General features: G+C 45.6%; 1 protein-coding gene across 1 annotated transcript; it reads left to right on the top strand.

The window, feature by feature from the left end:
- The first annotated feature begins 1,948 nt into the window (after nucleotides 1-1,948).
- On the top strand, nucleotides 1,949-23,792 carry ell2 (elongation factor for RNA polymerase II 2). The gene is given in 15 exon segments (XM_048259135.1): nucleotides 1,949-2,395; nucleotides 6,625-6,672; nucleotides 9,097-9,215; nucleotides 10,590-10,674; nucleotides 10,677-10,755; nucleotides 16,321-16,580; nucleotides 19,403-19,527; nucleotides 20,527-20,596; nucleotides 20,750-20,986; nucleotides 20,989-21,190; nucleotides 21,193-21,489; nucleotides 21,939-22,005; nucleotides 22,842-23,013; nucleotides 23,142-23,186; nucleotides 23,531-23,792. Coding segments are annotated over 15 exon segments (2,097 nt in total). The 5' UTR covers nucleotides 1,949-2,221; the 3' UTR covers nucleotides 23,648-23,792.
- The last annotated feature ends 1,169 nt before the right edge of the window (nucleotides 23,793-24,961 follow it).

The raw sequence follows: 24,961 nt of genomic DNA, 5'->3' as shown, positions 1-24,961 counted from the left end.
AACATAGAAGTTCTAGGTAAAATGCTGAGGGCAGATAGCCAAGAACTCTTCCAGTAGCTTCAGACCCACCCCTGCAGACATATGTCACAGCCTGTGCAACCAATCATCTTAGCCTCATCACCAGCACTGAGCCAATAATTTGCTCATTTACCATAATTTGAATTAGTATTTGTGACCACCCATACTTCAGGATTTTAGGAGGCCTCTTAGCAACTCCATTTTTATTGTGATGTCTACAAGGTGAGTGCTGAAGGACATTGCCACTATTGCACCGCCAACACCAGACCAGAGCACATAGTATCCTCACTGGTGTCATTTTAAGACAGTAACTATGGTCTCATTTTCCAATCCTCATCTCTGCGTCATTTCTCTCTGCTCTCATGACCTCCAGCTGCCATTTTTCACACTGTTTTTATGGCCTTCTCCTTATGGCCTTACTGCCATGTGCCCGTGACACACATGGAAAATGAATGCCCTCCTCCAACTGATTACATTTCCAACATCACAGGTACGTCGCCAGCAAGTCTGTATGCCATTAAACCAGTGAAGCATACACATTTTTTCAACAGGGAAGTGAACGATATATCAACTAATTGGGAGTGGAATAAACACGATTTTTATTGGCCTGTCAGACAGATAAAAAATCACATCAATCATTTAAGTACAAATGGTTAAACATGTTCAGCAATCTGTTACATATACTTGCTGCCAAAACAAATTATTTCAGGTAACCAATGATATAATTAAGATCCTTTTGACATGATCGAGTGAACTATGGGGAACTATGGAAGACAAACAGCAGGAAGGGGACAAGAAAAGATGACCATTGTACACACGAGACAAATAAAAGAAAAAAATAGTATTTGGCTGATCTGAAACTCTTGTCAAGTCATCCTGAAGTTTGTTCTTCTTTCATTTTAGCTGCCTTAAACCATCTCATCTCTGCTCCTTCAAGACCGCAAGAAGACCCTGCACATCTCTAAACCTCTCTCTCCCTTTTGTTCTCTCTCTTCCAGAGTCTTCAGATCCTTGCTCCTATGACTCGCTGGCTGTGACTCGCGTGTCAAACAATGGCTGCCAAACGCATCAGTACAATCCTGTCCATTCTTCATTGTGCGTTAGCAGCGGGCTGTGTGAAAAGCGGCCAGGCTGGCTAGGCGTTTGGCTGCACCCACACTCGCACTCGGTGCTCTGAGCTGGCCACAATGAGTACTTGTGTCAACAAACGGCCAGGGCTGAGGGGAGAAGGAAAGGCAGGGCAGCAGATAGAGGAGGCCTGGCGTGCCAGAAACAGTCTCGCTCTCTGGGCCATTGTTCCTCAGAAGATCTGTCAGTAGCATGCCACAAGAGCAAGAGCCACAAGTGTTTGAACACACATTATATGCTGAAAATGTAGCGTGCACACACTCACACACAAACACACCTGACACAAAACATGTTACTTCTCTACATTGTCAGGTATCAGTCGATGTGTGTGTGTGTGTGTGTGTGTGTGTGTGTGTGTGTGTGTGTGTGTGTGAGAGAGAGAAAGAGAGAGAGAGAGAGAGAGAGAGAGAATAATCTCCTCTACAAACCTTGCTTCAATACACTGTCAGTATGGGTGTGGTATCATCAGTAATCTATTGGATTCACACAGGCTGTCCCACACCCATCCTAGGTTACACCACACCAAAACACTGGCAGCCATCGTGGTCACTGACTCAAAGAGATAAGACTGATTAACTGCATGATTGTAGCCCATTATATTTCCTCTGAACTATGGCCAGGGCTGGTAGAACATAATATTTTATATTATTTTAATATTATATATTATTTGTTCAGATGAAACATCTTACATTAGTTTGTTGCCATTATTTATACTATTTGTTGAATGGGCCTATTATCAATAAGGACGGATGCACATCAGAGACGGGTGCACATGCAGTTCGATATCTGTGATGTTCTATGACGTAGATACCAGTCTCTCAGCTGATTATTACAAGCACGTGCATCGTTAAACGCAAACAAGCAGGCGGCATTGTCAGCTATGGACAAAACACTGGTAGTTAGATAGTTTAGCTTTCTGTCGCACGTACACAGCAGAAGTTACTGTTGCACATTTCAGAAGATTTAAAGGGAAGGTAGGAGAAAAATGAGAGGCCAATCAGACTCACAATTTTAGAACTAACCCTTTCGGGAGTCCCTCCCTCCACTGTCCCGGCGAAGCAGAGTTGTTCAGTATATGCCCAATCGTCAGAGGGACTATGGTGGAAGGCTGGTAAAGATGGCGGCTCTCTCCGAGGATGGGAGGTACGGACTGAATTGTAGCCGACGGAATGCGAGCAAAATCACAGTATTGCACGTAAAACTGACGGAGACAGCCATACGAGCGCTAGAAAACTACCAAAACTGTAAGGTAAGTTGAATGAGAAAGCACGACAACTAAGGAGTAAACTGTTACCTACACTTTTTCTGAAGTTTTCTGGTCTGGAGTTGAGACATTTGCCACGCAGTTTGTTGACTGCTGCTGGATAACGGCGTTATTTCACATTTAAGCACCACATCAAAAGTGACACTACTAGTTATGGATTGGAAATGATAATGTAAAGGCCACAGTGGAGTTTTAACTAACTGACAATTACTAGTGACCCAACCGATCAACTAAGCCAAGTGGCAGCTCAGACGTTAGGTTAAGCCAACACAGCACTGTGATAAGAATTTATGCATTTGCCACCATATATCTTCTCTTATACTGATAACGTTAACTTGAATCTGGTTAAACGAATGTCTCTCCTCCAGTCCATATGCCAAATGTAATCGATAGATGCACCTGAATATAATTAGTTTTAAACAGCAGGGTTTGGGTTGTATTGGCGTGTAGCCAGCCTGCTAGCTCTAAATACTTGATAAGGGTTAAGTTGCTAACATTTGCAACTAGTCGGCGTATTTTAATTTCATATACAACTTAAACGAGCTAACAACGTGGCAGTTCGACCAGAAAGTTAACGTTAATGTTAGGGCTCTGAAACCGGTTTTAAATGATCTTAGACTGTAACGTTAGCAAGATGACTAACATTGGTTAACATAAAGGCAAATAATGGCGGATCGATTGCCTTCTCGGACTGAAATTAGCCTCTCAAAAGGTAATTTTACAGCTGGTGAAAATAGTGACAAACGTTTCACTGCAGTGGCTTAGCGAGCTAGTTAGCTTTAGGGCTAACGATTGTGGTCAAACGTTAAAACCCCTGTAGCAAGTTTCAAATCCGCTATGCAAAGTTAGCCATCATTTGCAAGTAGCTAGATAGATTGGTTGGTTAGCTGGCAAGTGTGCTTATGACGCTAGTTTGACGTTGACCTAGCTAGAACTAGCTGGCGACCGTGCTTAAAGCTGTTTTATAAGTAACGGTATGCCAAAGAGTGATCTATATTTGGCTATGGGCCTGCACGCCAAAATGGGGGTCATTGGATATCTTACAAGAATGACAGAAGAATTTCGACTGCCATGCGAAATTTGTTCTAATACGACATAGATTCGTTATTGATAACTCTGGCTCCATCGAAAATGTACCTGATGGTAACGTTCGTGTTAGCTGACTACAGCTAATATTGCTTGCTTGATCATTGACTAGGCTTAGAAAACTGGCAAACATTACAGCAGCTGTCTGACATAAACGTTAGCTAACTTTACCAAAATGTTAGCAATAGCTTGATTTAAAAGTGCTTATCGGTCTTGTTTAAAGTTGTGACTCTTACTCTACCAGCTAGCAGCTGGCATATTCTGATCTTTATGTCCCAAGATAGCATTTAGTGCGGCATTTGTAACTTAATTACTTGCCATGTTTAAATAACGTATCAGTAGAATCATAGCACTATGTTCGACATGTAAATTTGTCGGCTTGAACTTTTGAAACAGTTGCAGGTTAACAGATTAAATCCAAAGCCCGAGTAATAGATGAATTTAACCGTAGCTGCTAATTGATAGTGAGTTTGACAGCCAATAATAAAATAATTTGGAAGCATGAACGCAATCTAATGCGAACGTACTCGTGGACCAGCTTGCCCCCTCTCGTTAAATGGAGCTTAGTACGTGTCATGCATTTAGCTAAAAGCTACTGAAAACTAGGCTATTACCTGGATGTGTTGATAAAACAGGTTTAAGATAACCCTATTGCTAAATGGGCATAACAAAAATCTAAATGAATAACCATGACAATAGTTTACTTCAAAGTAAAATATAAAGAAATGGAAAAAAAATGTAGGACGCCATAACTTGCACTGCTGTTTTGGGCTACGTGCTATTTGCTACGGGAAAGTGCCGGTAGAAGTTGTCAGACATTTGTGCCATCAGCAAATTCAGTGTGCACAGACGACTGGTTACCTCGAAGGTATCTGATTTCTCGGAGGATTTTCTGAGGAAGGAAGTGACGTTGGACTGTTTAGTCATAATTTGTTGGACCAGTGAAAAGTCAGTGACTACGTGAGCAGGAGCCTGTCCAGAGAATAAACACTACTGGTCATCTCTTGATTTCAGTTAAGTCTATGTATGTCTTGTTCATAATTGTCCCTTAGTCACACCTTTGCTAGATTTCAACAGGAGGTAAACCGTCTGTACTTTAGCCTCCAAAGGGGGAAAGTACTTTGGTGATTTCCTTCTGTGTATTTTCTTGACATATTCAGGCCGATTATCAAATGTTTCTATTAACCACATAGCTTGTCATATAGATAAACATTTAGCAACCCGTGTGATGCACTGATGCAATACAATTTAAGCTAGGCCTATTCTGTCATTGCTTTTCAGCAACAGTAAACTGTTTTGGTCTAAAAACTAACAAGCTAAAAAGGCTTACAGAATTCTTGCAAACAGCACCAACACAGTTGGCACTGACAAAAGCTCATTAGCATACCCACTGCTGTCTTTAGATGATCTAGTTGGTGATGTGCTGTGAAAGTTTTGCTTAGACATGTTTGCGGGGTGGTTTGTCCCAGGACACAGAACTGCATAGTGGAGAGCCTAAACAGCTTGTGGCAATCAGGTGTGTTAACTGTCATTGGAGTATGACTGTCATGGAAAAGAATCTGAAGATAATCCTAAAGCCTGTAAAATGGGACATTGACGTGAAGACAGGTCTGAATGTTATTAAAAAGATGCCATTGGACCTCTTCTTTAATCTGTAGTGAAAAAACTGACAGTACATATCCAGCCTATTCAGACATACTACATTTAAGATGCTGTTTACAATGTTTCAGCATCAGCAACCATCTATGTGCAGACTTGTAACAGGAAGCTTATTTACTTTTTTTCCAAAGAAGGAAGCATCAAACCACAAGGTGTGCAAATGTTTATATTGCGTCGGATCATTTCATGAGTCCGTTAACTCTCCGTTCGCTAACAGTAGATTTAGATAGCCTGCTCATTAGGTTTCTGTCCTCTTGCTTTTTGTGTATGTAAACTAGATTACTGTGTTGGAGTGTTTTGAACACATGCATAGTTAAGCGCTCTCCTATGGTGCCATACTTGACTTTTCAAAACGTGTCTGCCTAGTTGGCCCTGGTGTGTGTATGAGCTTGGCACTGGGAAGTGTGTGTGTGTTTACAGTATCTCATGCTGTGTTTGACTGCACACTCTATCACCCCCCACAAACACACCACACGGCCTTCTCTACCAGTTAATCATTGTTAATCTATCTGGCAATGAGACGAGGGTGGGCCAAGAGAGAGAATGCATGATTACAATGTGCAGGGGCCAAGCCTTGCCCATGCGTTGGTGCATCTGTCACTGTGTCGTGTCATCTGATTGGCTACTGGAAAACTCCATCTGCCTCTTGTGTTGTGGTGAAGTGCAAGGTAGCATGCCACGCCTGTAGCTCATACCACACTGTGAAGACGGTAAGCTCACCTGTGTGGATGTTTAAACTGTCTCGGATTCCTCCATGGATTTAACTTGACAGTTGTGTGAAACTGATCTTCGCCCCAGTTAGTGGAATGCTTTGAAGCGGCACTCCTCTGTCTACTTTAAAGCGCACAATGTCAGGCTTAAGGGAATCCGATCCAGGCCTTACATTTTAAAAAGGTGAGTATAATAATGCATTTATTGCATTACCCTGTCTATCTTCTCTGCCTGGTTTCTCCCCATCTCACAACTCCTTGAACCCTCCATTACGCACGCACACACTGGCCACCTTAGTCTGCTGACATTCATTAGGAATTTGTGTGGTCACGGAGCTTCTAGCTTTGCTGCTACCTTCTGTGGATGTCTGTAATGAGGAGCTGTGTCCAGGCTAGTTCTACAAGCCTCTGCTACTTATCAGTTTGGCTGCCATATAGCTGAGGCTACATGTTCATGTGAAGCCAATTGTTGCCTTCATGAGGCCCATAAACAAGAGCAGGCTCAAAGGGGATTAGCTCATGACAAGCGTTGACTGATTGCTGAATGCCACTTTGTCAGTGTGACCGACTAAAGCGTTGGTTGATTTACACTTCGATTCATGCTCCACCTGAGCATGGGGAACTTCTAAAGCAGATTTCCACTCTCCGCTCTGATGTTTCAAAATGTCATGATCTGAGAAAAGAAATTTGCATTTATCTGTCGCTCAGTTTCTCATGCCATTTCCTTTTTTTTTTTTTTTTTTTTTTTTTCTTTTTCAGAATGTACCGTCCTCGCAGCCAACTATACATTTCCAGGGACTTCAAGGGGTGAGTCTTACTGATACCATTTAACCTGTTAGAGTACTATAAAAGTGTTAAGAAAAACTTTCACTGGAACTCAGGCCCTTCCCATTAAGTCCAGGGTTTCCCGCAGGAAATGTGTTAGTCAAGGTGGTAGGTCGTAGGTGTGTGTGTGTTGGCGTCTTGTTTGTGCGATACACTACAGACTCTGTATATTTAACAATTATTTATTAAACACTACATATTAAATAAATAACCAGCTTCTCAAAATAACAGTTAACAAACTATACAACAGTATACAAATATCAAATATTTCAAAAAATTTGTGCAATTTTAACAAAAACTATTACAAACTATAGAACAAGTGCAAAAGAAAGTGCAAAACAACAAAATGTGCAAATGTGATCAGTCACTACTTATGGCAGGGCTGACAACTAGCATCGTTACAAGCCATCCTCCTTGGCTTTACAAAGATCATTTAAAGGGCCCTTTGGTAATTGCACTGTTTTACTATTGGACCATTAATGCTTATCTTCATGCAGGCTGTCAGACTGTTGACCTGCAGCCTGTTCCGCAAGTCTGTCCTGATCTATACACTGAGAGTGAATGAAGTTTAGATCATTTTATAGTTTTATGTAATATGGATGGAATTTGAGCGCGGAACGCTTTTTAATTTAGAGCTCGGAGTGGCCACTCTGTTCCGCTCCCATACCGCTCACACCACGAGTCTGAGGCATGCCCAACTGTCTTTCTAATAAAACCAAGACCGTTAAATTTCAAAGATATTGGCCATATAGCCTAAGTTCGTTGATGGGGATCTAGTTAGCTAAATAATTTAGAAAGCATACGCGTAGGCACGGTCAGTCTTGCGCTTCCGGTTAGACGCTCAAGTCAACACTGTGCTGAGAGCAGGTGGCTGTTTACTCGGCCGGTTCTCCGGTCAAATTCGCGTCAGGTCAATTTAGCTCCCCGGTCCCAAAGAACTAAGAGCAACGGCAATATATTTCACTCAGAACATTTATTTTAAAAGACTGCAACACTGATAATGCAACAACAAACAAGCTTGGCAACGTTAACTAAAGGGATCAGTCGGGATTAATTGCCAAAAGAACGAAAATGACAAATCACGCAGTCGGGCTAAACATTTTAAACTTGGCGCCAAAACGGATGAACCCAGCATCGGTGCGCCGCATAAATTAAAACACAAATTGAAGCAACAACTTGATCATTGGACAACCCTGCCACTAAACCTTTCCATAGGCCTGCAACGTTTGACATAAAAAGTGGAATATGAACGCATTTCATCACACCTGACACACCATCACTCGAGATTTGACTGATTCTTGAACGAGGAGCAAGATATTTGCACCGCTCGGCTCCGCTCACTAGCTCTGATTCGGAGGCATATCATATATGTAAAGATTATAAAATCTGATTATTTTTCGATTCATAACACGTTTCTTCTTACTTTTTATTGTGTTCTGCGGAGAACGGAGATTGGCATTGGTCACGGTTTGGAATGAAAGGGAGAAAACAGGACAAAGTAACACGGTTTTTTTTTTTTTTTGACGACGTAGTTAAGGCGGCAGGCTTGTTTTGCCAAGGTGGCTGCCTTGACTGCAAAGTGCTGCGGGAAACCCTGAAGTCAGTGGGATGTCTCGAGGCTTCGCCATGGGGCATTTGGCGTACACCTGCTCCACTTTGACAGCCATGTTGGCCTGCAGGTTGCTAAATCACTCCAGTGTGTGTGTCTATATCGGCTCACTGCAGCCTCAGGTCAAAGTCGGCTGTGGCCTCTCCAAGGTTGGGGGGGGGGGGCTTGGACTGAGCCTTTCACTGCAGTGGACTTAAGCTGAGTCATTCTAACCCTACCACCATATGTGTGTTCAAGCTATAGGTTGAAGAAGTCTGTGTGAGTGTAATAGAATAGAGCAGTGAGTGTTAACTGAGAGGAAGGGCTATTTATGGTGGCCTGTGGGTCGAGTCCCAGACACCACCACTCAGCCATGCCCCCCCCCCCCCCCCTGCTCCTGTGAAAGTGACTGGCTGCTCTTTGAACTCCAGGAAGAGTTCAGCCCAGGAACGGCTATAAATACTATAGCAACCAGATAGGCTGGAAGACCCCCTCGCAAACAATATCGGTCAAACACAGCCACCCACATATGACCACAAATAAACATAACCCTGTACAGTAGCACCACCCCTATGGCCATAAACACCTACTCTTTACTAGCACCATATATGAACATCAGAGCGCATGCACGCATGCAGACACACCTCATGGATGACCACTGACATACCACATAGGTTTGATCACAAAAGCACACATGCATCTCTGCATTCATATCCATCTGAATGTAAAGGACACAGTGTGAAGTTACAAAGCAGGCAGTGGTATTTTTGTGTGTGTGTGCACTGGTGGATTATGACCTGACTATTTTGTTCCTGCAGCGTATTAAGATTCCCCGGATGGACGCCCCTGACAGCGCTAACTTTGATTTCTACTTGTCAAATGTTGGCAAGGATAACCCTCAGGGCAGCTTCGAGTGTATCCACCAGTACATGTCCAGGTATGAACACACACACACACACACACACACACACACACACACACACACTAGCTAGCCCTTCAACACACACACACCCGTAACTGTCATCACCGCAGCACACCTGTTCTGCACACCCGCAGCTAAACCACACACCTTCTCAACATGTCTGTACTGTTCAAACCAAATCATTAACCTATCCAAACCCTTGTACACCTGTAGTCTATACCCAAGTCACACTGAGCAGTGTGTTGAAAATGTAATGATTGCGACACCAAGAAAGTCCCTCAGTCATCATAGCTGTGATGAGGCTGTGCTTGCTGTCTTGCCAGCCTGTTTGCGATGGTCTAAGGGTTCAAAATGCTAAATCATTAAATTGACAACAAAAAAAAAACGAGTTACGCAAACATGTTTCCAAACATGCTTCCTTTTTATGGCAATTGGTTACTGAGCTTCCAGCCTCCTTTTGGGTAACCCTGTGTTTTACGTTACTACATAACACGTTACGTTTACGTAACACTATGAATTGTAGGTAATTCCCTTGAGTAAAGTGTTCATATACGCCGACTTGGGGAAAGGGTGCGAGCGAGTCCTCAAGCACTTCACAATTTTGCAGTGGGACAGCCCTAAGCCCTCACAAAGTTTGCGGGAATGTGCTTCAAAGTGTGTGAGTGCGTCAGGGAAGAGATTGGGATTGGGCCGGTGAGCGTCACGGAATTAAACACGTGTAGCCAAAAGAAATGCACAAATGATTGTGGCCCGTCTATTGTATTAGCTTACATTAGCAGGAACAATTAACAATAGCTGTAGTTCACATTGCAATAACATTAAAAGTACCAATTCAAATCAAAATGATAGCCTTAAGCTTCCATTGTAAAAGCATATAGGCCAAGATCCGCATGCGGCATGTCCGTCCATTCCCATCTGTTACCACGCAGAGGCACTTTGCAGTGGAGTGACTCTGAAGCCACACATACATGTGAAAGTGCAGGGAGTAGCATATCACCTTGGCTACTGGTAGATGCCCTGCTCATGGCTTTTCTCATGTGGTTGGGTGCTCCTTTTGGTCACCTAGGCTACTTTCAGGTGGAAATGACATGTAAAAGAGGTTGCAGTGTGTTATTTCAGCATGATGACATGAATCATGATTACTAATACCAAACAGTCTGTACTCCAGAGAAATAAGGAAATCTCTGCAACCTGTTGATCCTCATTGTCTCATGGCATCATGGGTGACATGGCTAGTTACATGGCTATTATCTGTTTGTGGTAATGAAATGCACTCAATCAGCATTCGTATCATTTCTATTAATATTTTACATTATTTTATAATTATTTACATTGAAATTGACTATTTATTGAATGAGTGCCCTGTTGGTCTGTCCATCCATCCTACAGTTCTGGCACCCCGCACCTGGCGTCTCTGGGCACGATACAGGACAAGATCACTGTCTGTGCCACCAGCGAGTCCTATCAGGTGACCCTCGCGAGCGCATGACTCAGGTCGAGGAGGACTCGCGCAAGAAGAGCACCAAAGTCATCAAGCCTGGTGGCCAGTTCAGAGGTACCTGCCCTGAAACACACACACACACACACTCACTCACTCAGACACGCATGTAAAAAATGTAAACATTACATGTGTATGCAAAAAAAATATTCTGTGTTGTGTAAACACATAACACACAGAGGTCACTTTACAGTGACGCTACCACCCATCATCACTTAATAGTAGTTAAGGCCCCATTCCTGCCTGACTGACGGGACCTCCACCACACACTCCATGTGTCGCTGCCCCTGGTTGGCTTTCCCCCTGCAACTCCCACAGCCCTGCCTGGGATTGGTTTGAATTAGTCTGGTTCCACACACCCAGGGGGTATTCCATCAACCTCGCTAATGAAGGCGGCGCTTAACAGAAATAGCCTGACTTGAACTAGCGTAGATTTTCACTTGGGCCTGAAGCCGTTCCATTAACTCAAGTTAGCGGCATCTTGGCCTCGTTTATTCAAGCGAGGTTTAAGTCAGCTTCATCTCTGCTCGTGCACAAAGTAGAACAGTAGACCAAAACAGTAGATTGACGAAAAGATGATATATGTAAAATTAAGACAACACTAGACAATTTCTGTTTGATTTCATCGAAAGTCATCAAATTTAACATAGAGAGAAAAGAATAGATTGCCTACAGAAATTGGAGAATGATGAAAGCATACATTTAAAACAACAATGCTAATGGTTTGAAATCAATTGCGAGTTTGATTGGCTTAACTCTTGAACACATAGACTCTATGCTTGAACAAAATGAGTGAATGAATAAATAGTATAAACTCAAACAACTTATGGATATTCAAAACTATCTATAGCTTACGTTCTTAGATTAAAAGTGTTCACTCCAAATTATTGTCTAGGTGTAGGTGGTCATAAAATAAATTAGTATCAACATAATAGCCTATTGTCTCCCATAAGTCCCAAAGTGTTTGAAATAAAATAATCTGAAATGCAATGGCTTTCAATTCAATTTATGCCTAGTATTTAATCTGTGTAGCACACAGTGGATTTGACATTCATGAACAATCGTCGACACATGAAGCAGTTTTAATTATTAGCTGCATAGGCTACAGAATTATCCTTTGGCTTGCATCAGATATAATATAGCCCACTGGCAAAGCTGTCACTGAACAGCCTACCAAATGTCAGGGTTCGTACGGGTGCTTGAAATCCTTGAAAATGCTTGAATTTTAATGTTGCGTTTTCAAGGTTTGAAAAGTGCTTGCATTTCGGATAAAGTGCTTGAAAATGCTTAAAATTGTAAGTGTATTTCTTTTGACACAAATAGCTTTCTGACGGAATAATAAGCTTATTAGATGCAGAAAGTTGGAGAGTTTAAAAAAATTAAAACTTCTCCGCCATGGTCCTTGCTTGCGCCTCTGCGTGTGTGACTGATCTGCCCAGTATATGGATCTGGTTTCATGCGTGACAACGCCCCCCCTCCACACAGTCGGCGATGACTGCACCACCAACATGAAGTGAGGTTGCCGTTTTAATAAGCGTTGGTTAGAAAACAGCTATTTCGGACTGCTGAACAGAAATTATGTAGGGTCATACAGATGCATTGCTAGCTAGGTTGCCATTAAAGCTAACATATTATTGAATAGGCTACTAGCTCCAATCATTGGAAGACAAGGAGAAAGTTAGGTTGAAGAGGGAAACGAAACATTATGGTATGTGAATGCAAAACCGCACCAGTCATGTCTATGTCCGTATCTACCATAGAGGTCACCTTTCTTTCTTCAAATTTCAAGTTTCATTTATTAGTTAAAAATAGCCGACGAGACAATTATCCTTGCATCAACGCACCGTCACGCAACACATAGTTGTAGATGGCCTACCTCTGACATGACTCAACACAGTGTCTCACGCAGCTCAAATTAAGTTCAATACCCACAAATCCATTGTCCAAAATAAATAATCGTCAGACCTGAACAAAGGCTGACTTCAAGGCCTACTCAAAATGTTATGCTAAAATTTAGTGGAGGCTAACCTGCACTGAAAATTAGATATCAGAGTCTGGACCAATAGTAGGCCTAGGCCTAGCATATAGTAGCCTAGCCTAGATATAATAGTAGATATTTATATGGATATCTAAGCATGATATTGATTATTGGTCAGTTATTTACACAGGAGACTGTTATTTGTTGAGTGATTTATTTTCTTTTATTTTAATTATTTATTTATGTAATGTGTTTTTTGTTGTTTTTTTGGTATATTGACTCAGTTAGATAGCAAGCAAAGTCTACTTCCAGACAGGTGACACATTTTTAAGTTTCCCTTTAATTTCTTTTCCTGCTATTAAGAAACACAATTTTGTCTGTTAAAACCATCTCTAAATGATAAAGTAAAAATCATTTTGAGTTAGTATAGTCGTATAATACGTCATTTGCCACCGCTGTAAAGTGCTGGAAAAGCTTGAAAGCTGAATTTGATCTTGGAATAGGTGTACGAACCCTGAAATGTGCATGACCCTTTATCAGCAGTAGACATATGTCTTTCATCAAAGATTATAACTAAAAATGCCATTATCAAGGTGATAAACTATGTAGCCTTAATATTTCGTATGGGAAGCGAATCTGCGAACACGCAAGAATGTAATTCCTTTACTATGCCGTCCCGCTGCACGTTACACCACCACCGAACGTAAGTGATGCTGAGTAGCAAGATTCCTAGAACCACACGCATGTGAAGTTAAAAAAATTTTAATCACATAATCTTCATACATTCTTTGGAGCTAGTGAATGTGTAAATCCCATGCTTGATGACGGGTCGGGGAAAAAAACATTTCTAGGCCTACTTCTATTTTTGAAGTTGTAGGCTACAGGTGACAAGAGCACAGGTTGACGGAACCATCTTTTTGGACTCGTTTTCCGACTGATTGTTTTTTTTTTTTTTGCAACACAGCTTAATTTAGCTTGAAGGTTAACCTGCTACGGACCAGGTTAGTTCTGTGGCATAAATTCCCATAGTTACCAAGCTGGGATTCACGTTAACCACACTAATGGAATGGAATTCTCGCTAAAATTAGCGAGGCTTATCGAAATAAGCCAGGTTTGGCCTTTAGCGATGTTGATGGAATACCCTCCCAGTCTGGAGCCACCCGGCCATCAGCATCTCTCTCTCTCTCTCTGAGCAACGCTGGAATTTCATGTTAGCAATGCTTGTCATAGATTTGTCGGTGCATTAGAGAAACTCGTCTGCGGTGTTTGTTTGGCATGTAGACGGCCTGAGGAGTTTCTCTAATGCATTGACAGTTCTATCTAGCGTGTTATGCAAACACACACCCTCATATGCATGATCGGTACTGGGAAATCAGGTGTCTGGCTGAGACTGGTCTGTGAGATTAAGGTCAGTGAGATGAACAAAGTGAAAGTTAATCCCATTACACTCAAGTGATCTCTCTTGCTTACCTTTCTCTCTCTCTCTCTCCATCTCAGTCTCCCCCCCTTCTCATGGAACTCTGCTCAGTGATTGGGGAGGGAAGGAGAGAGACAGTCATGAAACTGAGAGCTGCACAGTGGATAATCTGTTGCAAGCCTCTTCAATTGTTTTGCATAGCCGGGGTATCTTTTTCGGTGTGTTATGTGCCTGCCTGGCTGTCTCTGTCTCACCTGCCAGAGGTATTTTTAGTGGCTGCTCTCTCTCTCTCTGTGTGTGTGTGTGTGTGTGTGTGTGTGTGTGTGTGACAGAGAGAGAAGTGCTTGGACTAAGCGGTAATTTGCGTGTGGGTCAGAACAGAGGCTATAAACATAAATAGCCAGTAGATCACCTCGCGTTAAAATTCTCTGTGTGGCGAAAAATGTGTGGCGGTGGCGCCGTCTCTCCCACACAACCATGTGCTGTATGAGTGAAGATGCTGCTCTTACAAAAGAATGTTAGAGCCAATCTCTCTCTCTCTTTTTTCTCTCTCTCTCTCTCTCTCTCTCTCTCTCTCTCTCTCTCTCTCTCTCTCTCTCTCTCTCTCTCTCTCTCTCTCTCTCTCTCTCTCTCTCACCCACCTTGTCTCATTTGTTTTTTTCTCCTCTGTTGTTTCCTAGATGAGTTAGTTGTGCAGGAGTGTGGTTCCCTTTGGGCCAAGCACACAGCTGCTCTTTATACAGTTTCAGTCTCAACACCTGGGAGCTGGCGCATGGGCACACACACACACCCACCCTGCTGCAGTCTCAGTGTCTTGCTCACGAGAAAAGTCAGTTACTCATCCCCTAATCTCTTGGGGCTTTGCATGAAGAAGCGGCAGCCAGTGAGAGGGGAATGGGGGGTTGGGGTTGGAGAAAAGCGTGAGAAAATTGAGAACGAGTGAGAGAAAAGTGGTTTGGAGCAGGGAGGAGGAGACGCCTGTTCTCTGGAAGTCAGGCCTGGGCTTGTGCCACGTCCCAGAATTACACCAGAAAGGAGGAACAGTAATGTTGTTCACCAGGCTTCTGACATCCAAATTGTACACACACACACACACTGTGCCTAAATCAGATAATGAGTAATTCCAACCGCTCTGGGCGTTCCTGCTATTGAAACTTAGCATTCCGTGGCGCGCGAACGTGAGCACCAGGTGCGGGTACATGTGCAGATATCCTTGCTGGGCCACTACGAGGAAGCTGGAAGGCTTCCTTTAAAGAGACTAGAGCAAGAGGGAGGGGAGGGAGGGAAGGAAGCTACTCATTGGCTTTATCTGTAAACCATGCCTGGCGTTTAATGTCCAATCGAGTTCCGTTATGTCACATGCGCTAGGTAATGCGCTTAAGCGGTGACACAAGAGATTCACCTGCTTCCTGGGCAGTGAGACAGCAGAAACCGTGCGTCTGGTGTGTGTGTCTTGTAGTGGGTCACTTGGCACCCATCATGGTGAAGAATATCTGGTTTGTGCCCTTAATCCATTAAAGAGCTTTTTGAATTTCATAACAGGGAAAGTGAATGCTAAGGTATGCTAAACTAAGCCACAGTTGGAGCGAGGCCACAAGGAACCATTTGTCTGTTAGATAACTAGCTTAGAGGTGGGCAGAGATGCAAAGGAGTGCAGGGAATTTCATCCATTTCGTTAAGACGCAATCTCATCCCGTTTCTTGGTATCCCTTATGTGACGATGTGCAGATTTGTTAACGTATGGGAGAGCAGCCGGACTGCTGAGGCCTGGCTGTAAACGCACACCTGTGCACTCTTACAGATTAGCGAACCTTGTGCCTTCATCAGCAAACACACATAAGCGCATGGCTTATGCACACACACACACACACACGCGCGCGCGCGCGGGCGCACACACACTCACACACACACTCAGTTTTCAGGTATTGAAATCCTGTCACTGCTCAAATTCCACAGAGCTTGGCATTTTATTCTTTTATCATTTGTTGATCGCATTCAGGTGCTGAAACTGTGTTTTTTCTGATTTCACTTGTGTGGCAGGTCATTTTATTGACACTGTTAGAGTATTCTTGCTAGGCTAGAGCAGGGATTTGTGTGAATTTTATTATACCAGTTAAAGAAGTCACTAAACACACAGGTTTGTTCATGCATCAGTTAACATGGTACATGGTAACGCCTGTCTTCTTAACCTGCTCACAAAGTAACCTCTCCCTCCCCCCTTCACCAGGTAAAACCGTTCAGATGCGCAAGCCGGCGCCCTCTGCCCCGGACCCAGTCCCCGAGCGCAAGCGCTCCACGCCCATCAACCCAGCTAGCACTATCCGCAAGTGCCTGACCAACAACCCAGTAGCGCAGCGGCCGTACCGTGACCGCGTGATCCACCTGCTGGCCCTGCGTTCCTACAAGAAGCTGGAGGTGCTGGCGCGCCTGCAGCGCGACGGGGTCAGCCAGAAGGACCGCAGCTCGCTGGGCAGCACCCTGCAACAGGTGGGCATGGAATGGGCATGGGGGTGAATTGGGCACAGGAAGATGGGAACGGAAGTGGCGTGCTTTGTTAGATTGGCTCAGGCCTCCAGCAATGCCAAAAGGAGGGCGAATAGGATCATAAGATAAAGGTGATGAAGTTTGAAGGCTGAAACCCGTGGGTGCTAACACATCTCTGAAATTGGAGGAGATAGATGTTTAGTTACTGCACAGTGCCTGCTTGTTACATGGTGAGGAGTGGAAAGGGAACTGACATTAAAAGGGAAGACGGCAGGCGTGTGTGTGTGTCGCCAAAGCTGCCATCTTTGCCCATATAAGGAGATCCGGTTGCTAATCGAAGCTAACTACCTATTTCAAGTTGCCCTGCAAGTTAGCTCTGCGGTAGCAAAAAAGCAGAAAAGTTTGCCGTCTAAACATACTGAAGATTACAGAACGAATCCACTCGAAGGCAGATGACAAGTGTATAGGGCAAAACATCTGCATTTCACCTTATATGGGCAAAGATGGAAGCGTTTTTGTAGGGGAACTTCAGAAGTTAATTTGGGTCTTAATGTCGCCCGTAGTTTTTACTGTGTGGCCCATCGCGTCCGTGACGAGCCACTTCTGGGTCCGGTTGACTGTACTGAAGCTGTGTGGAAGCTTTAGTGAGCGTGGTTGCTCACTGCAGTTTATGGATATTGAATCAGAAAAACAAAACTACAGGTCATTCTCTGTCAATAGCAAAAACAGGCTGTGCAAGCAAGCAGTGTTGAGTGTTATGTCAATCCTGCTGTTGACAGCTTATTACACAGTAATACGTTAGAAGTATACACATGACTTGCACTGCTACATAACTTGAAGTGTTGCTTAAGGGATAATCACATGTGTTACACTTGAATTCCAGTGTCGCCAAGTTGCCGCAGTGACTGTTTTGTGGAGTTGTTTATGTGCGTCTGTCTTTTGTCAGTGTATGTCTGTATGCACAGGTATGTTGCTCTTGTGCCGCAAGACCTAATAATGGCTTCAGGGCCAGCCTTTGAAGGGGTTGCTGTTTATCAGGTCCATGCAGTTATGCTGTGTCTGTCAATCTCTCTCTGTCTGTTTCTCACTGAAAGGGTCACTTTCCCCCACATATTCTTTACAGCATGTCCTCGAGCATGTTGAACTAATCAGCCTGGATGAAGGCGTGAACGAGTCTGTGTTTATGATTTGAGGCTACAGTGCGAGTCCTTTCAGCGAAGCCAGGCTTGGGCCACACAAAGGCCTGCATTCACCCCTAATTAAAGCCACGGGATGAGTTAAGAGCTATACATTGAACCACTCACTCATACCCCCACTGGATAGAGAGAAAGACACTCACGTTCACACACACACACACACACTCGCCCTCTGTGTTTTCTCCTATTTAGATCTTGCCTATGCAATCTGCAGATGTGCACACACACTGAAAAAGTAGTCAAAAAAAGAGGGATGGGGGGAGGGGGTGTATACAAACGCAGTGCACATGGCTTGGGGAATGTTGTTAATGTACTTTAACATCTCGTGTGCGCGTGTGTGTGTGTGTGTGTGTGTGTGTGTGTGGTTGGTTGAGAGTACAATGCTGGCTTGTTTAGGGATTTGTGTGGTCAAGTTTTAGTTTTGGGTTGGCGTGTCCTTAAATACACTTAATTTAGCAGAGCGACCGGTTCCAGCGGTAGGGAAGCACAACCCCCACATTCTGAATGTACAAGTCCTGAAGCTGCACGAACTGAGGCACTCTCAAATAGTCCCGTTAAACAGTATAGCCGTGCTTTTACGCGCAAAGGCTCGGTGACTGCATGCTTGCGGTCAACTTAACGTCTTCAGATGGAATTTGATCCAGTGGCACCAGTCCCCCAGCATATCATTTACAGTATTATGCAATAAATTTGATTCCAGAGTTTGTGTTGATCTGTGTATTTTGCTCCACTTCTGCAAACATGTCTGTCCAGAGCCCACAACTGGCTCTTCCAAGTCAAACCAATGTGGTTTAATTGATTCTATTTTGATGGCCATGATGGTTCATTCTCGGCCTGATGGAGACCACTGTGGGATTGGTTAGGCCTGTGTCTGAGTGTTGTTGGTTGACTTATTGAGCAGTCTTTTATTTTGTTTCCCTTGTTTGGAAAGGGGGGGGGGGGGTGTTGGAAGAATTTGAAACCGCGGACGGATTGGAGGGGGAAACTCGATAGCCCTCCCCTTGCCAGCACTCTGCATCTATTTTTAGTCTCTTCCTCTCCACTCTCTGTGTGTGTGTGTTGCTAAAATGACATTTTGCAATATATTGACTTGGGGAATATTGCCACGGAATTTTAGAAACAGCTACTGGGTTAGCACTGTGGCATGTGTCTGGTGTCCATAATGTCTGTAAAAGTTCTGGGGACTTTTAGGTGTGTGTGTGCGCTGGTCGACTGGTTGTGTTCCTGTCCCGCCCAGTTTTTTGAGCTTTGCTTGCTGGTTACCCGTTATGGTAATACTAGTGTTTTGACTATAAGGGACTGGGAGTTGCTTAGAACAGTAATGACAGCTGGCACGTCGAGGTGTGTGTGTGAGCAAAAGGTTAAGTGTGTGTTGGTAATAAGGCCTGCTGCTGTCTCCTGAGTGTGCATAGGGCAAAAATATACTTGATATGAAACTGAGAGCTTGGCCTAGTGTCTGAGGTCAAGGTTCACGCAAGCTACTGTGTATCTATCCATCCATCCATCCACCCATGCATGCATGCAGACATGATAGTGAAATTCTAACGGCTGCTGTTGATCCTTCCTGTGGTGGCTGAAAGTGAAAGGCCTTGCCTGTGTCCATAATGTTCTGCGTGTGTTCTGTGACAGGTGGCCAACTTGAACCCCAAGGACAATTCGTACTCTCTAAAGGACTTCATCTACCGCGAGGTGCAAAGGGACTGGCCCGGCTACAACGAAGATGAGCGCACGCAGCTGGAGCGGCTTCTGACCCGGTAAGTGCACACACACACACACACACAGACACACACACACACACAGAGAGAGAGAGAGAGGGAACTGGTAAATTACATAACAATAGCACAAATGGTCGTCTGGGAAAATGTGCGGCCGTCTCCTCTGCCCTATTAATACACACTCGCTCACCATTATGTGGTTGGGCCGCACCGCACCACACCTACAGCCACAGGTAATCCAAACCCAAGCACACCTGGAGAGGATTTCAGCGGGACCCACAGCTCATTTTCCATGGTAACTCAACATGGTTGATCCCAAAGGGCCTTTGTGGAGATGAGCTTACAGTCAAACCCTGCGTTAACCCACCCGAGCCAGCTGCTCCCAATCCTAAAGAGGGCTTACAAGGGCTCTGTACAGACCCATTCCCCTGTGCACAGTGTGTGTGTGTGTGGGGGGGGTTCCGTTCTCTCTGTCTGACAGCGATGCGAGCTCCCATCAGGCTTCTCATCTCCTAGCTAATGATTGGTCAGCGCCAGTCCTTCACTATCTGATCTCACAGACGCCATCAACGTCTCCTTCTAGTCCTCATTATCAGCCCTGTTCCCCGCTGATTAGCCGCTGCTCACCAAACCTGTTGAATGGCACAAATTACAATATCAATGCAATAAAGTGCCTTAAGAGCCCTGTAGCAACAGTCCTTATCGCCTGAAATGATGATCTTATTACTGGGGCCTCTTAAGTTGTTAAGCCAGTTTGCTGTGCAAATGTTTTCTCCATTTGCGACTCCCGTAGGCCGCTGTGCTAGCGTAGCCTGCCTGTGTGATTTGCATGAAAGAGACCATGGTTGGGCTATGAAAGGGCCCCTTTTTTCCACACGAAAAGCCTAGGCTTGTGTTTTCTGTCAGTAGCTCCCTCTCTGGGAGAGACTCTATATTTAAACTTGCTGAGTGCACAACCTCAGCAAAGAAAAATGGGTGTTTTATTTTCTGTGCGTTTTTGTAAATTTGTCACTGCTCAAAGGGTACTCTTGTTTACAGGAAGGGTATTCTGCCGGAGAGCCTGCCATCCACCAGTCCGCCGAAGGAGTCAGTCCCCACGTCCCCACAGGTGAGGCACACGCACAGTCCCCTAAAGGGACATTTGCATGTATGTGAACCTGTAATCTCACACCTGAAGCCAGTATGTATGAAGCTGTTCATCTGGTCCTCTTATCTCCCTCAACCCCCACACACACACACACACACACACACACACACACAGAAACGCCAGCTAGAGGGTGACTTCATCGACCCTTTGATGCCCAGGAAGCCGCGCATCTCCCACCTCTCCAGCCGAGCCCCCCCACCCCCCCCCCCCCCCCCCTCCTCCCTCTCCTCCACCTCCTCCTCCTCCTCCTCCTCTGACCGGCGCTCCAGCGCGGCGCCTCCGCCCCCTCCCCCCTCGGCGGCCTGCCCTGGGCCGGCCGCCTCCGCCTCCTCGTCCCCTCGTCCTCATCCCGCCCGCCGCCCACCGGCTCCACCTCCAACTCGCCCAGCACGCCCGAGGGCCGCGGCTCGCAAGACCTGCCCCTGGACCAGAGCTCCACCTGCGCCGAGGCGGCCGACCGCTACGACCGCCCGCTGCTGCCGCTGCCGGCGTCCGCCGCCTCCCGCGCCCACTCGCCCAGCCCCCCCCCTCCTCAGTCAGGCCCGCCCACGCGCCTCCTCCGCCTCCCTCTGCCGCCCACGCGCTCCCCAACGCCCGCGCCTCCCCTGACAGCGGCGTCAGCAGCAGCAGCAGCAAGAAGCCCAAGAAGAAGTCCAAGAAGCACAAAGAGAAGGAGCGGGAGCGAGAGCGCGGGAGGGAGGAGAAGAGGGAGAGGAGGATAGAGGAGCGGAGGGAGGAGGAGAAGGCCACGGTGGTGGTGGTGACCACGGAGGAGGATGAGAGGCCCAGGAAGAAGCACCGCACGGAGGAGAAGCACACGCCGGCCCACAGGAGTCCCAGCTCCGAACATGAAGGTATGGGCCGTGTGTGTGTGTATGTACATGTTGCACTGTTTCTTGAGGTGAGGATTAGTGCACTCGGGTGTATGTTAAGTTGGCGTGTGTAGTGTGTGTATGTGGAACTGTTGCGAGTGTGTGTGAGTGTGCTGGCGCGTTGTGGGCTATGTCCCTGGGTAGTGCAGCAGTAACGCTTCGTGCACACAGTTCCCCATGATTGCTGAGCTGCTTGGATGGCAGCTACTGAACCCCCCCCTCCCCCACCTGCCTGCAGCTAACGGGAGTCGTGCTCCAGCACCTCTCCTGTCGGCCATCTGGACCAAGATCTGCATTCTCATTATCACAACAAACCTGCTCTGTGTGTGTGTCTGTAATGCAGACACACAAGGGAATACACTCACTGCTACTGGTGCATGCGTGTGCGCACAATTTATAATGTTAGCCTGTATGTGTCTGTGTACTTTCAGATGGGAAAGACAGGACTGTCCACTCCACAGAAGTGTCCAGTGCACCACTCGCCCCAGACTATATCACGTGAGTACACGTCCAGTCCTTCATCATTCTTGCTGTCGTTACATTCCAATTCACCTGTCCAGTCCTTCACCATTCTTTTTGTGGTTACATTCCAATTCCTGGGTATTCCTAGCTGTGACTCATTCAATGCGGTAGATGGTGTCTGGACTCTGAGTGCATACTAATGAGGAGAATGCCATCACCTAGTCTGGCTGCATACAAATCATGAGCATTCAGAGTCATAGTTACACCGAGCAGACAATATAACAATGTAAATAACTCCTAACACCTTGGGTTTTTGTTCCTTTATTGTCTGTTACACTTGCTTGGTGTTACCGCTCTAGACTACATTCCACACACACACACACAGCTCTTCATCTTGCAGAAGGTTGCGCTGTCTTTTGAAGGGTGAGAGTCCCTGCAGGCAATGATGAGGATGGGAAGTAATTGTAGGTTAAATTGTTAGGTGGTTTAAAAGCTATCATACTTTACACATTTAAACTGTGACCTGAATTATAAATGCTTAAACCTCAGGTGATGTAAAGTGTGAGCGAGTGTGTGTTTGCACGATTTCAGTCTTTCCCCAGGCTTATCACTTATGTCAGTCAGCAGGTTCTGCAGCTCCACACACACACACGGCACCTGTTGTTGAAGAGCCTACAGCTCTCTGTACTTTCCACTCAAGTCACAACACTTCACTGTGTTTCACAGTCAGTAATGGACAGTAGATGTGTGTTCTCGCAGTGGAGCAGGCATATGACTTCAATATTTATGAATACCTTGTGCTAAAAAAGGCTTTTCTTCAACGGTTGTCTAGTCAAAATAGCACAGAACTCTCAATCCCCTTTCCAACTCAGTAAGTACCCAGCAGTGGTGTCTACGGACCAGAGGCAGCGCTACAAGGACGACTTCAACTCCGAGTACGACGAGTACCGCGTGCTGCACGCCCGGGTGGACGGCATCAACCGCCGCTTCACCCAGCTGGACGCCCAGTGCCGCCGCCTCACGCCGGGATCCAAAGAGTACCAGGTGGGTCGGCACGCCACCAGAACTGGTGGAGCTACGACCCTAGTGCATGGTGTGGGATATGTGATAAAACGATAGTTTCATCAGCTGTATATCTGTTAAACTGTTCTCTGTGTCTGTGGCCCATGCAGGAGGTGCACGAGGAGGTGCTGCAAGAGTACAAGAAGATGAAACAGGTGAGTGTTTATTCAGTCAACTTACAGTGACCGTGTATGGCTGCATTGTCTTGTCGTCTTTGAGATTTGTTGCGGTTTACAAGCTTAGCATCACTCATCAGTGTCATCAGTCAAGGCGTCAGTGGGCTTAGCCTTGCATTATTTGCATTCCTGTGTGTGTTTGAGAGATGATTCGAATGGACAGAATGGAAATTGGGGATTTGTGGGGTTATTTGTTGACTTTCATCTAAGACTACCTAAGAATAACAGTGAGATGGCGGAAGTTTAAAGCGTGCTGAGAGAGAGGGCCAGTTGTGATGCGAGTGTGGTTGCTGATGCCCGTCTCTGGTCTGTCCCCCCCCCAGCACAACCCAAACTACTACGAGGAGAAGCAGCGCTGCGAGTACCTGCACAACAAGCTGGCCCACATCAAGCGACTCATCGCAGAGTTCGACCAGCGGCGGGCCCAGTCCTGGCGCTAGCGGCCAGGGCGGCCGGTGGGCGGGGGATGGGGGGGGGGAGTGCCAGGGGACCACTACACTGGGATGCCCAAACCTTCATTTCAAAGTGTGAGAGCGAGGCGGGGGTGATATGGAAGAGGTAAAAAGAACTCCCTTCCCTCCGTGACCCCCCAATACACCTTCTCCTCCTGCCTCACACACTCTCCTTTGGTCTGTAAGATGCCTCCCCACCCCACACTCCTTCCTCTTTTCTCTATTACTCGTTCTCATCCCAAAGGTACTGTTGCCATGGCAATGGTGGAGGAACACCCCTGTGATGTCATCATAGAGATGGGAGTTGGTGGAGCTTCACTCTGCAAATCTTTTTGAAGGACTATACAAGAGAAAAAAAAAACCTATATGAGAAAAAATTAAACTTATTTTTTTCGAAAAGCAAAAAAAGAATATATTCTATCTGTAGCTACCTGTATTTTGAGAGAAGAACGGAGGAAAGAGATGTATTTATTTTTTGTTTTTGGAGCAAAGAGGAGAAGGAAGGCTACAATGGAGGAGTGTTGCCAAGCCACATGTCCAGCGCAATCTCTCTGTTAGAATCATTTCTTTCCTCAGAGCAATGCAATACCTGCAGGCCTTACCTGATCAGGGGACTTCCTGAAGCCTTTTGCACAGGAGAGGGTATGCGATGTGATATGGTATATGTGTGTGTGTGTGTGTGTGTGTGTGTGTGTATGTGTGTGTGTGTGAGAGAGAGTGGGTGGATGGATGGGTGGGTGGCAACTAGGAGCCCATTAGCCCCCAACACAGGTGGCTTCTGGAACCATGACCCCTGACATTAGATGCCGTCAGGAAGCTGCATCAGTATTTAGGCCTGGTGAGGGGTGTGTGTGGGGGTGGGAGAGCGCGCGAGTAAGAGGTAAGCAAGCGATGGGAGGGGAAAGGCGAGCCGTGCCTTAACGCTGTGTGTGTGTGTGTGTGTGTGTGTGGTGTGTGTGTGTGTGTAGGTGCGCGTGTCTGTGTGTGTATTTACACTCGCCTGACTCCTGATTCACCAGGCCCTTGCGGAGGAACTACTACAACCCAAGAATGGGTCAGACATTCACATTCGGAAGTGATGTGGTGTTTGTGCATGTGCTTGTGTGTATGAACCAGCCAGTCTGAATGATGGATCCAATGGATAGGATATAGATTTATTTTGGGGGCAGAGGAATGGTCAGAAGGAGAATGTGAGTGAGTGTGTGGGTGCTGGTGAAGTGGGATGCTAGCGGGTGGGTTGCAAAAAAAGCATGAAAAAGGAAAAATGGAAAAAAAAGCTGCTAAAGTCTTGTTTCGGTTGAG

Source organism: Alosa alosa, chromosome 12, assembly GCF_017589495.1.
Source record: "Alosa alosa isolate M-15738 ecotype Scorff River chromosome 12, AALO_Geno_1.1, whole genome shotgun sequence".
NCBI lineage: Eukaryota > Metazoa > Chordata > Actinopteri > Clupeiformes > Clupeidae > Alosa > Alosa alosa.
Note: the sequence above shows the minus strand (reverse complement) of the source record. Positions and strands in the feature narration are given on the sequence as shown.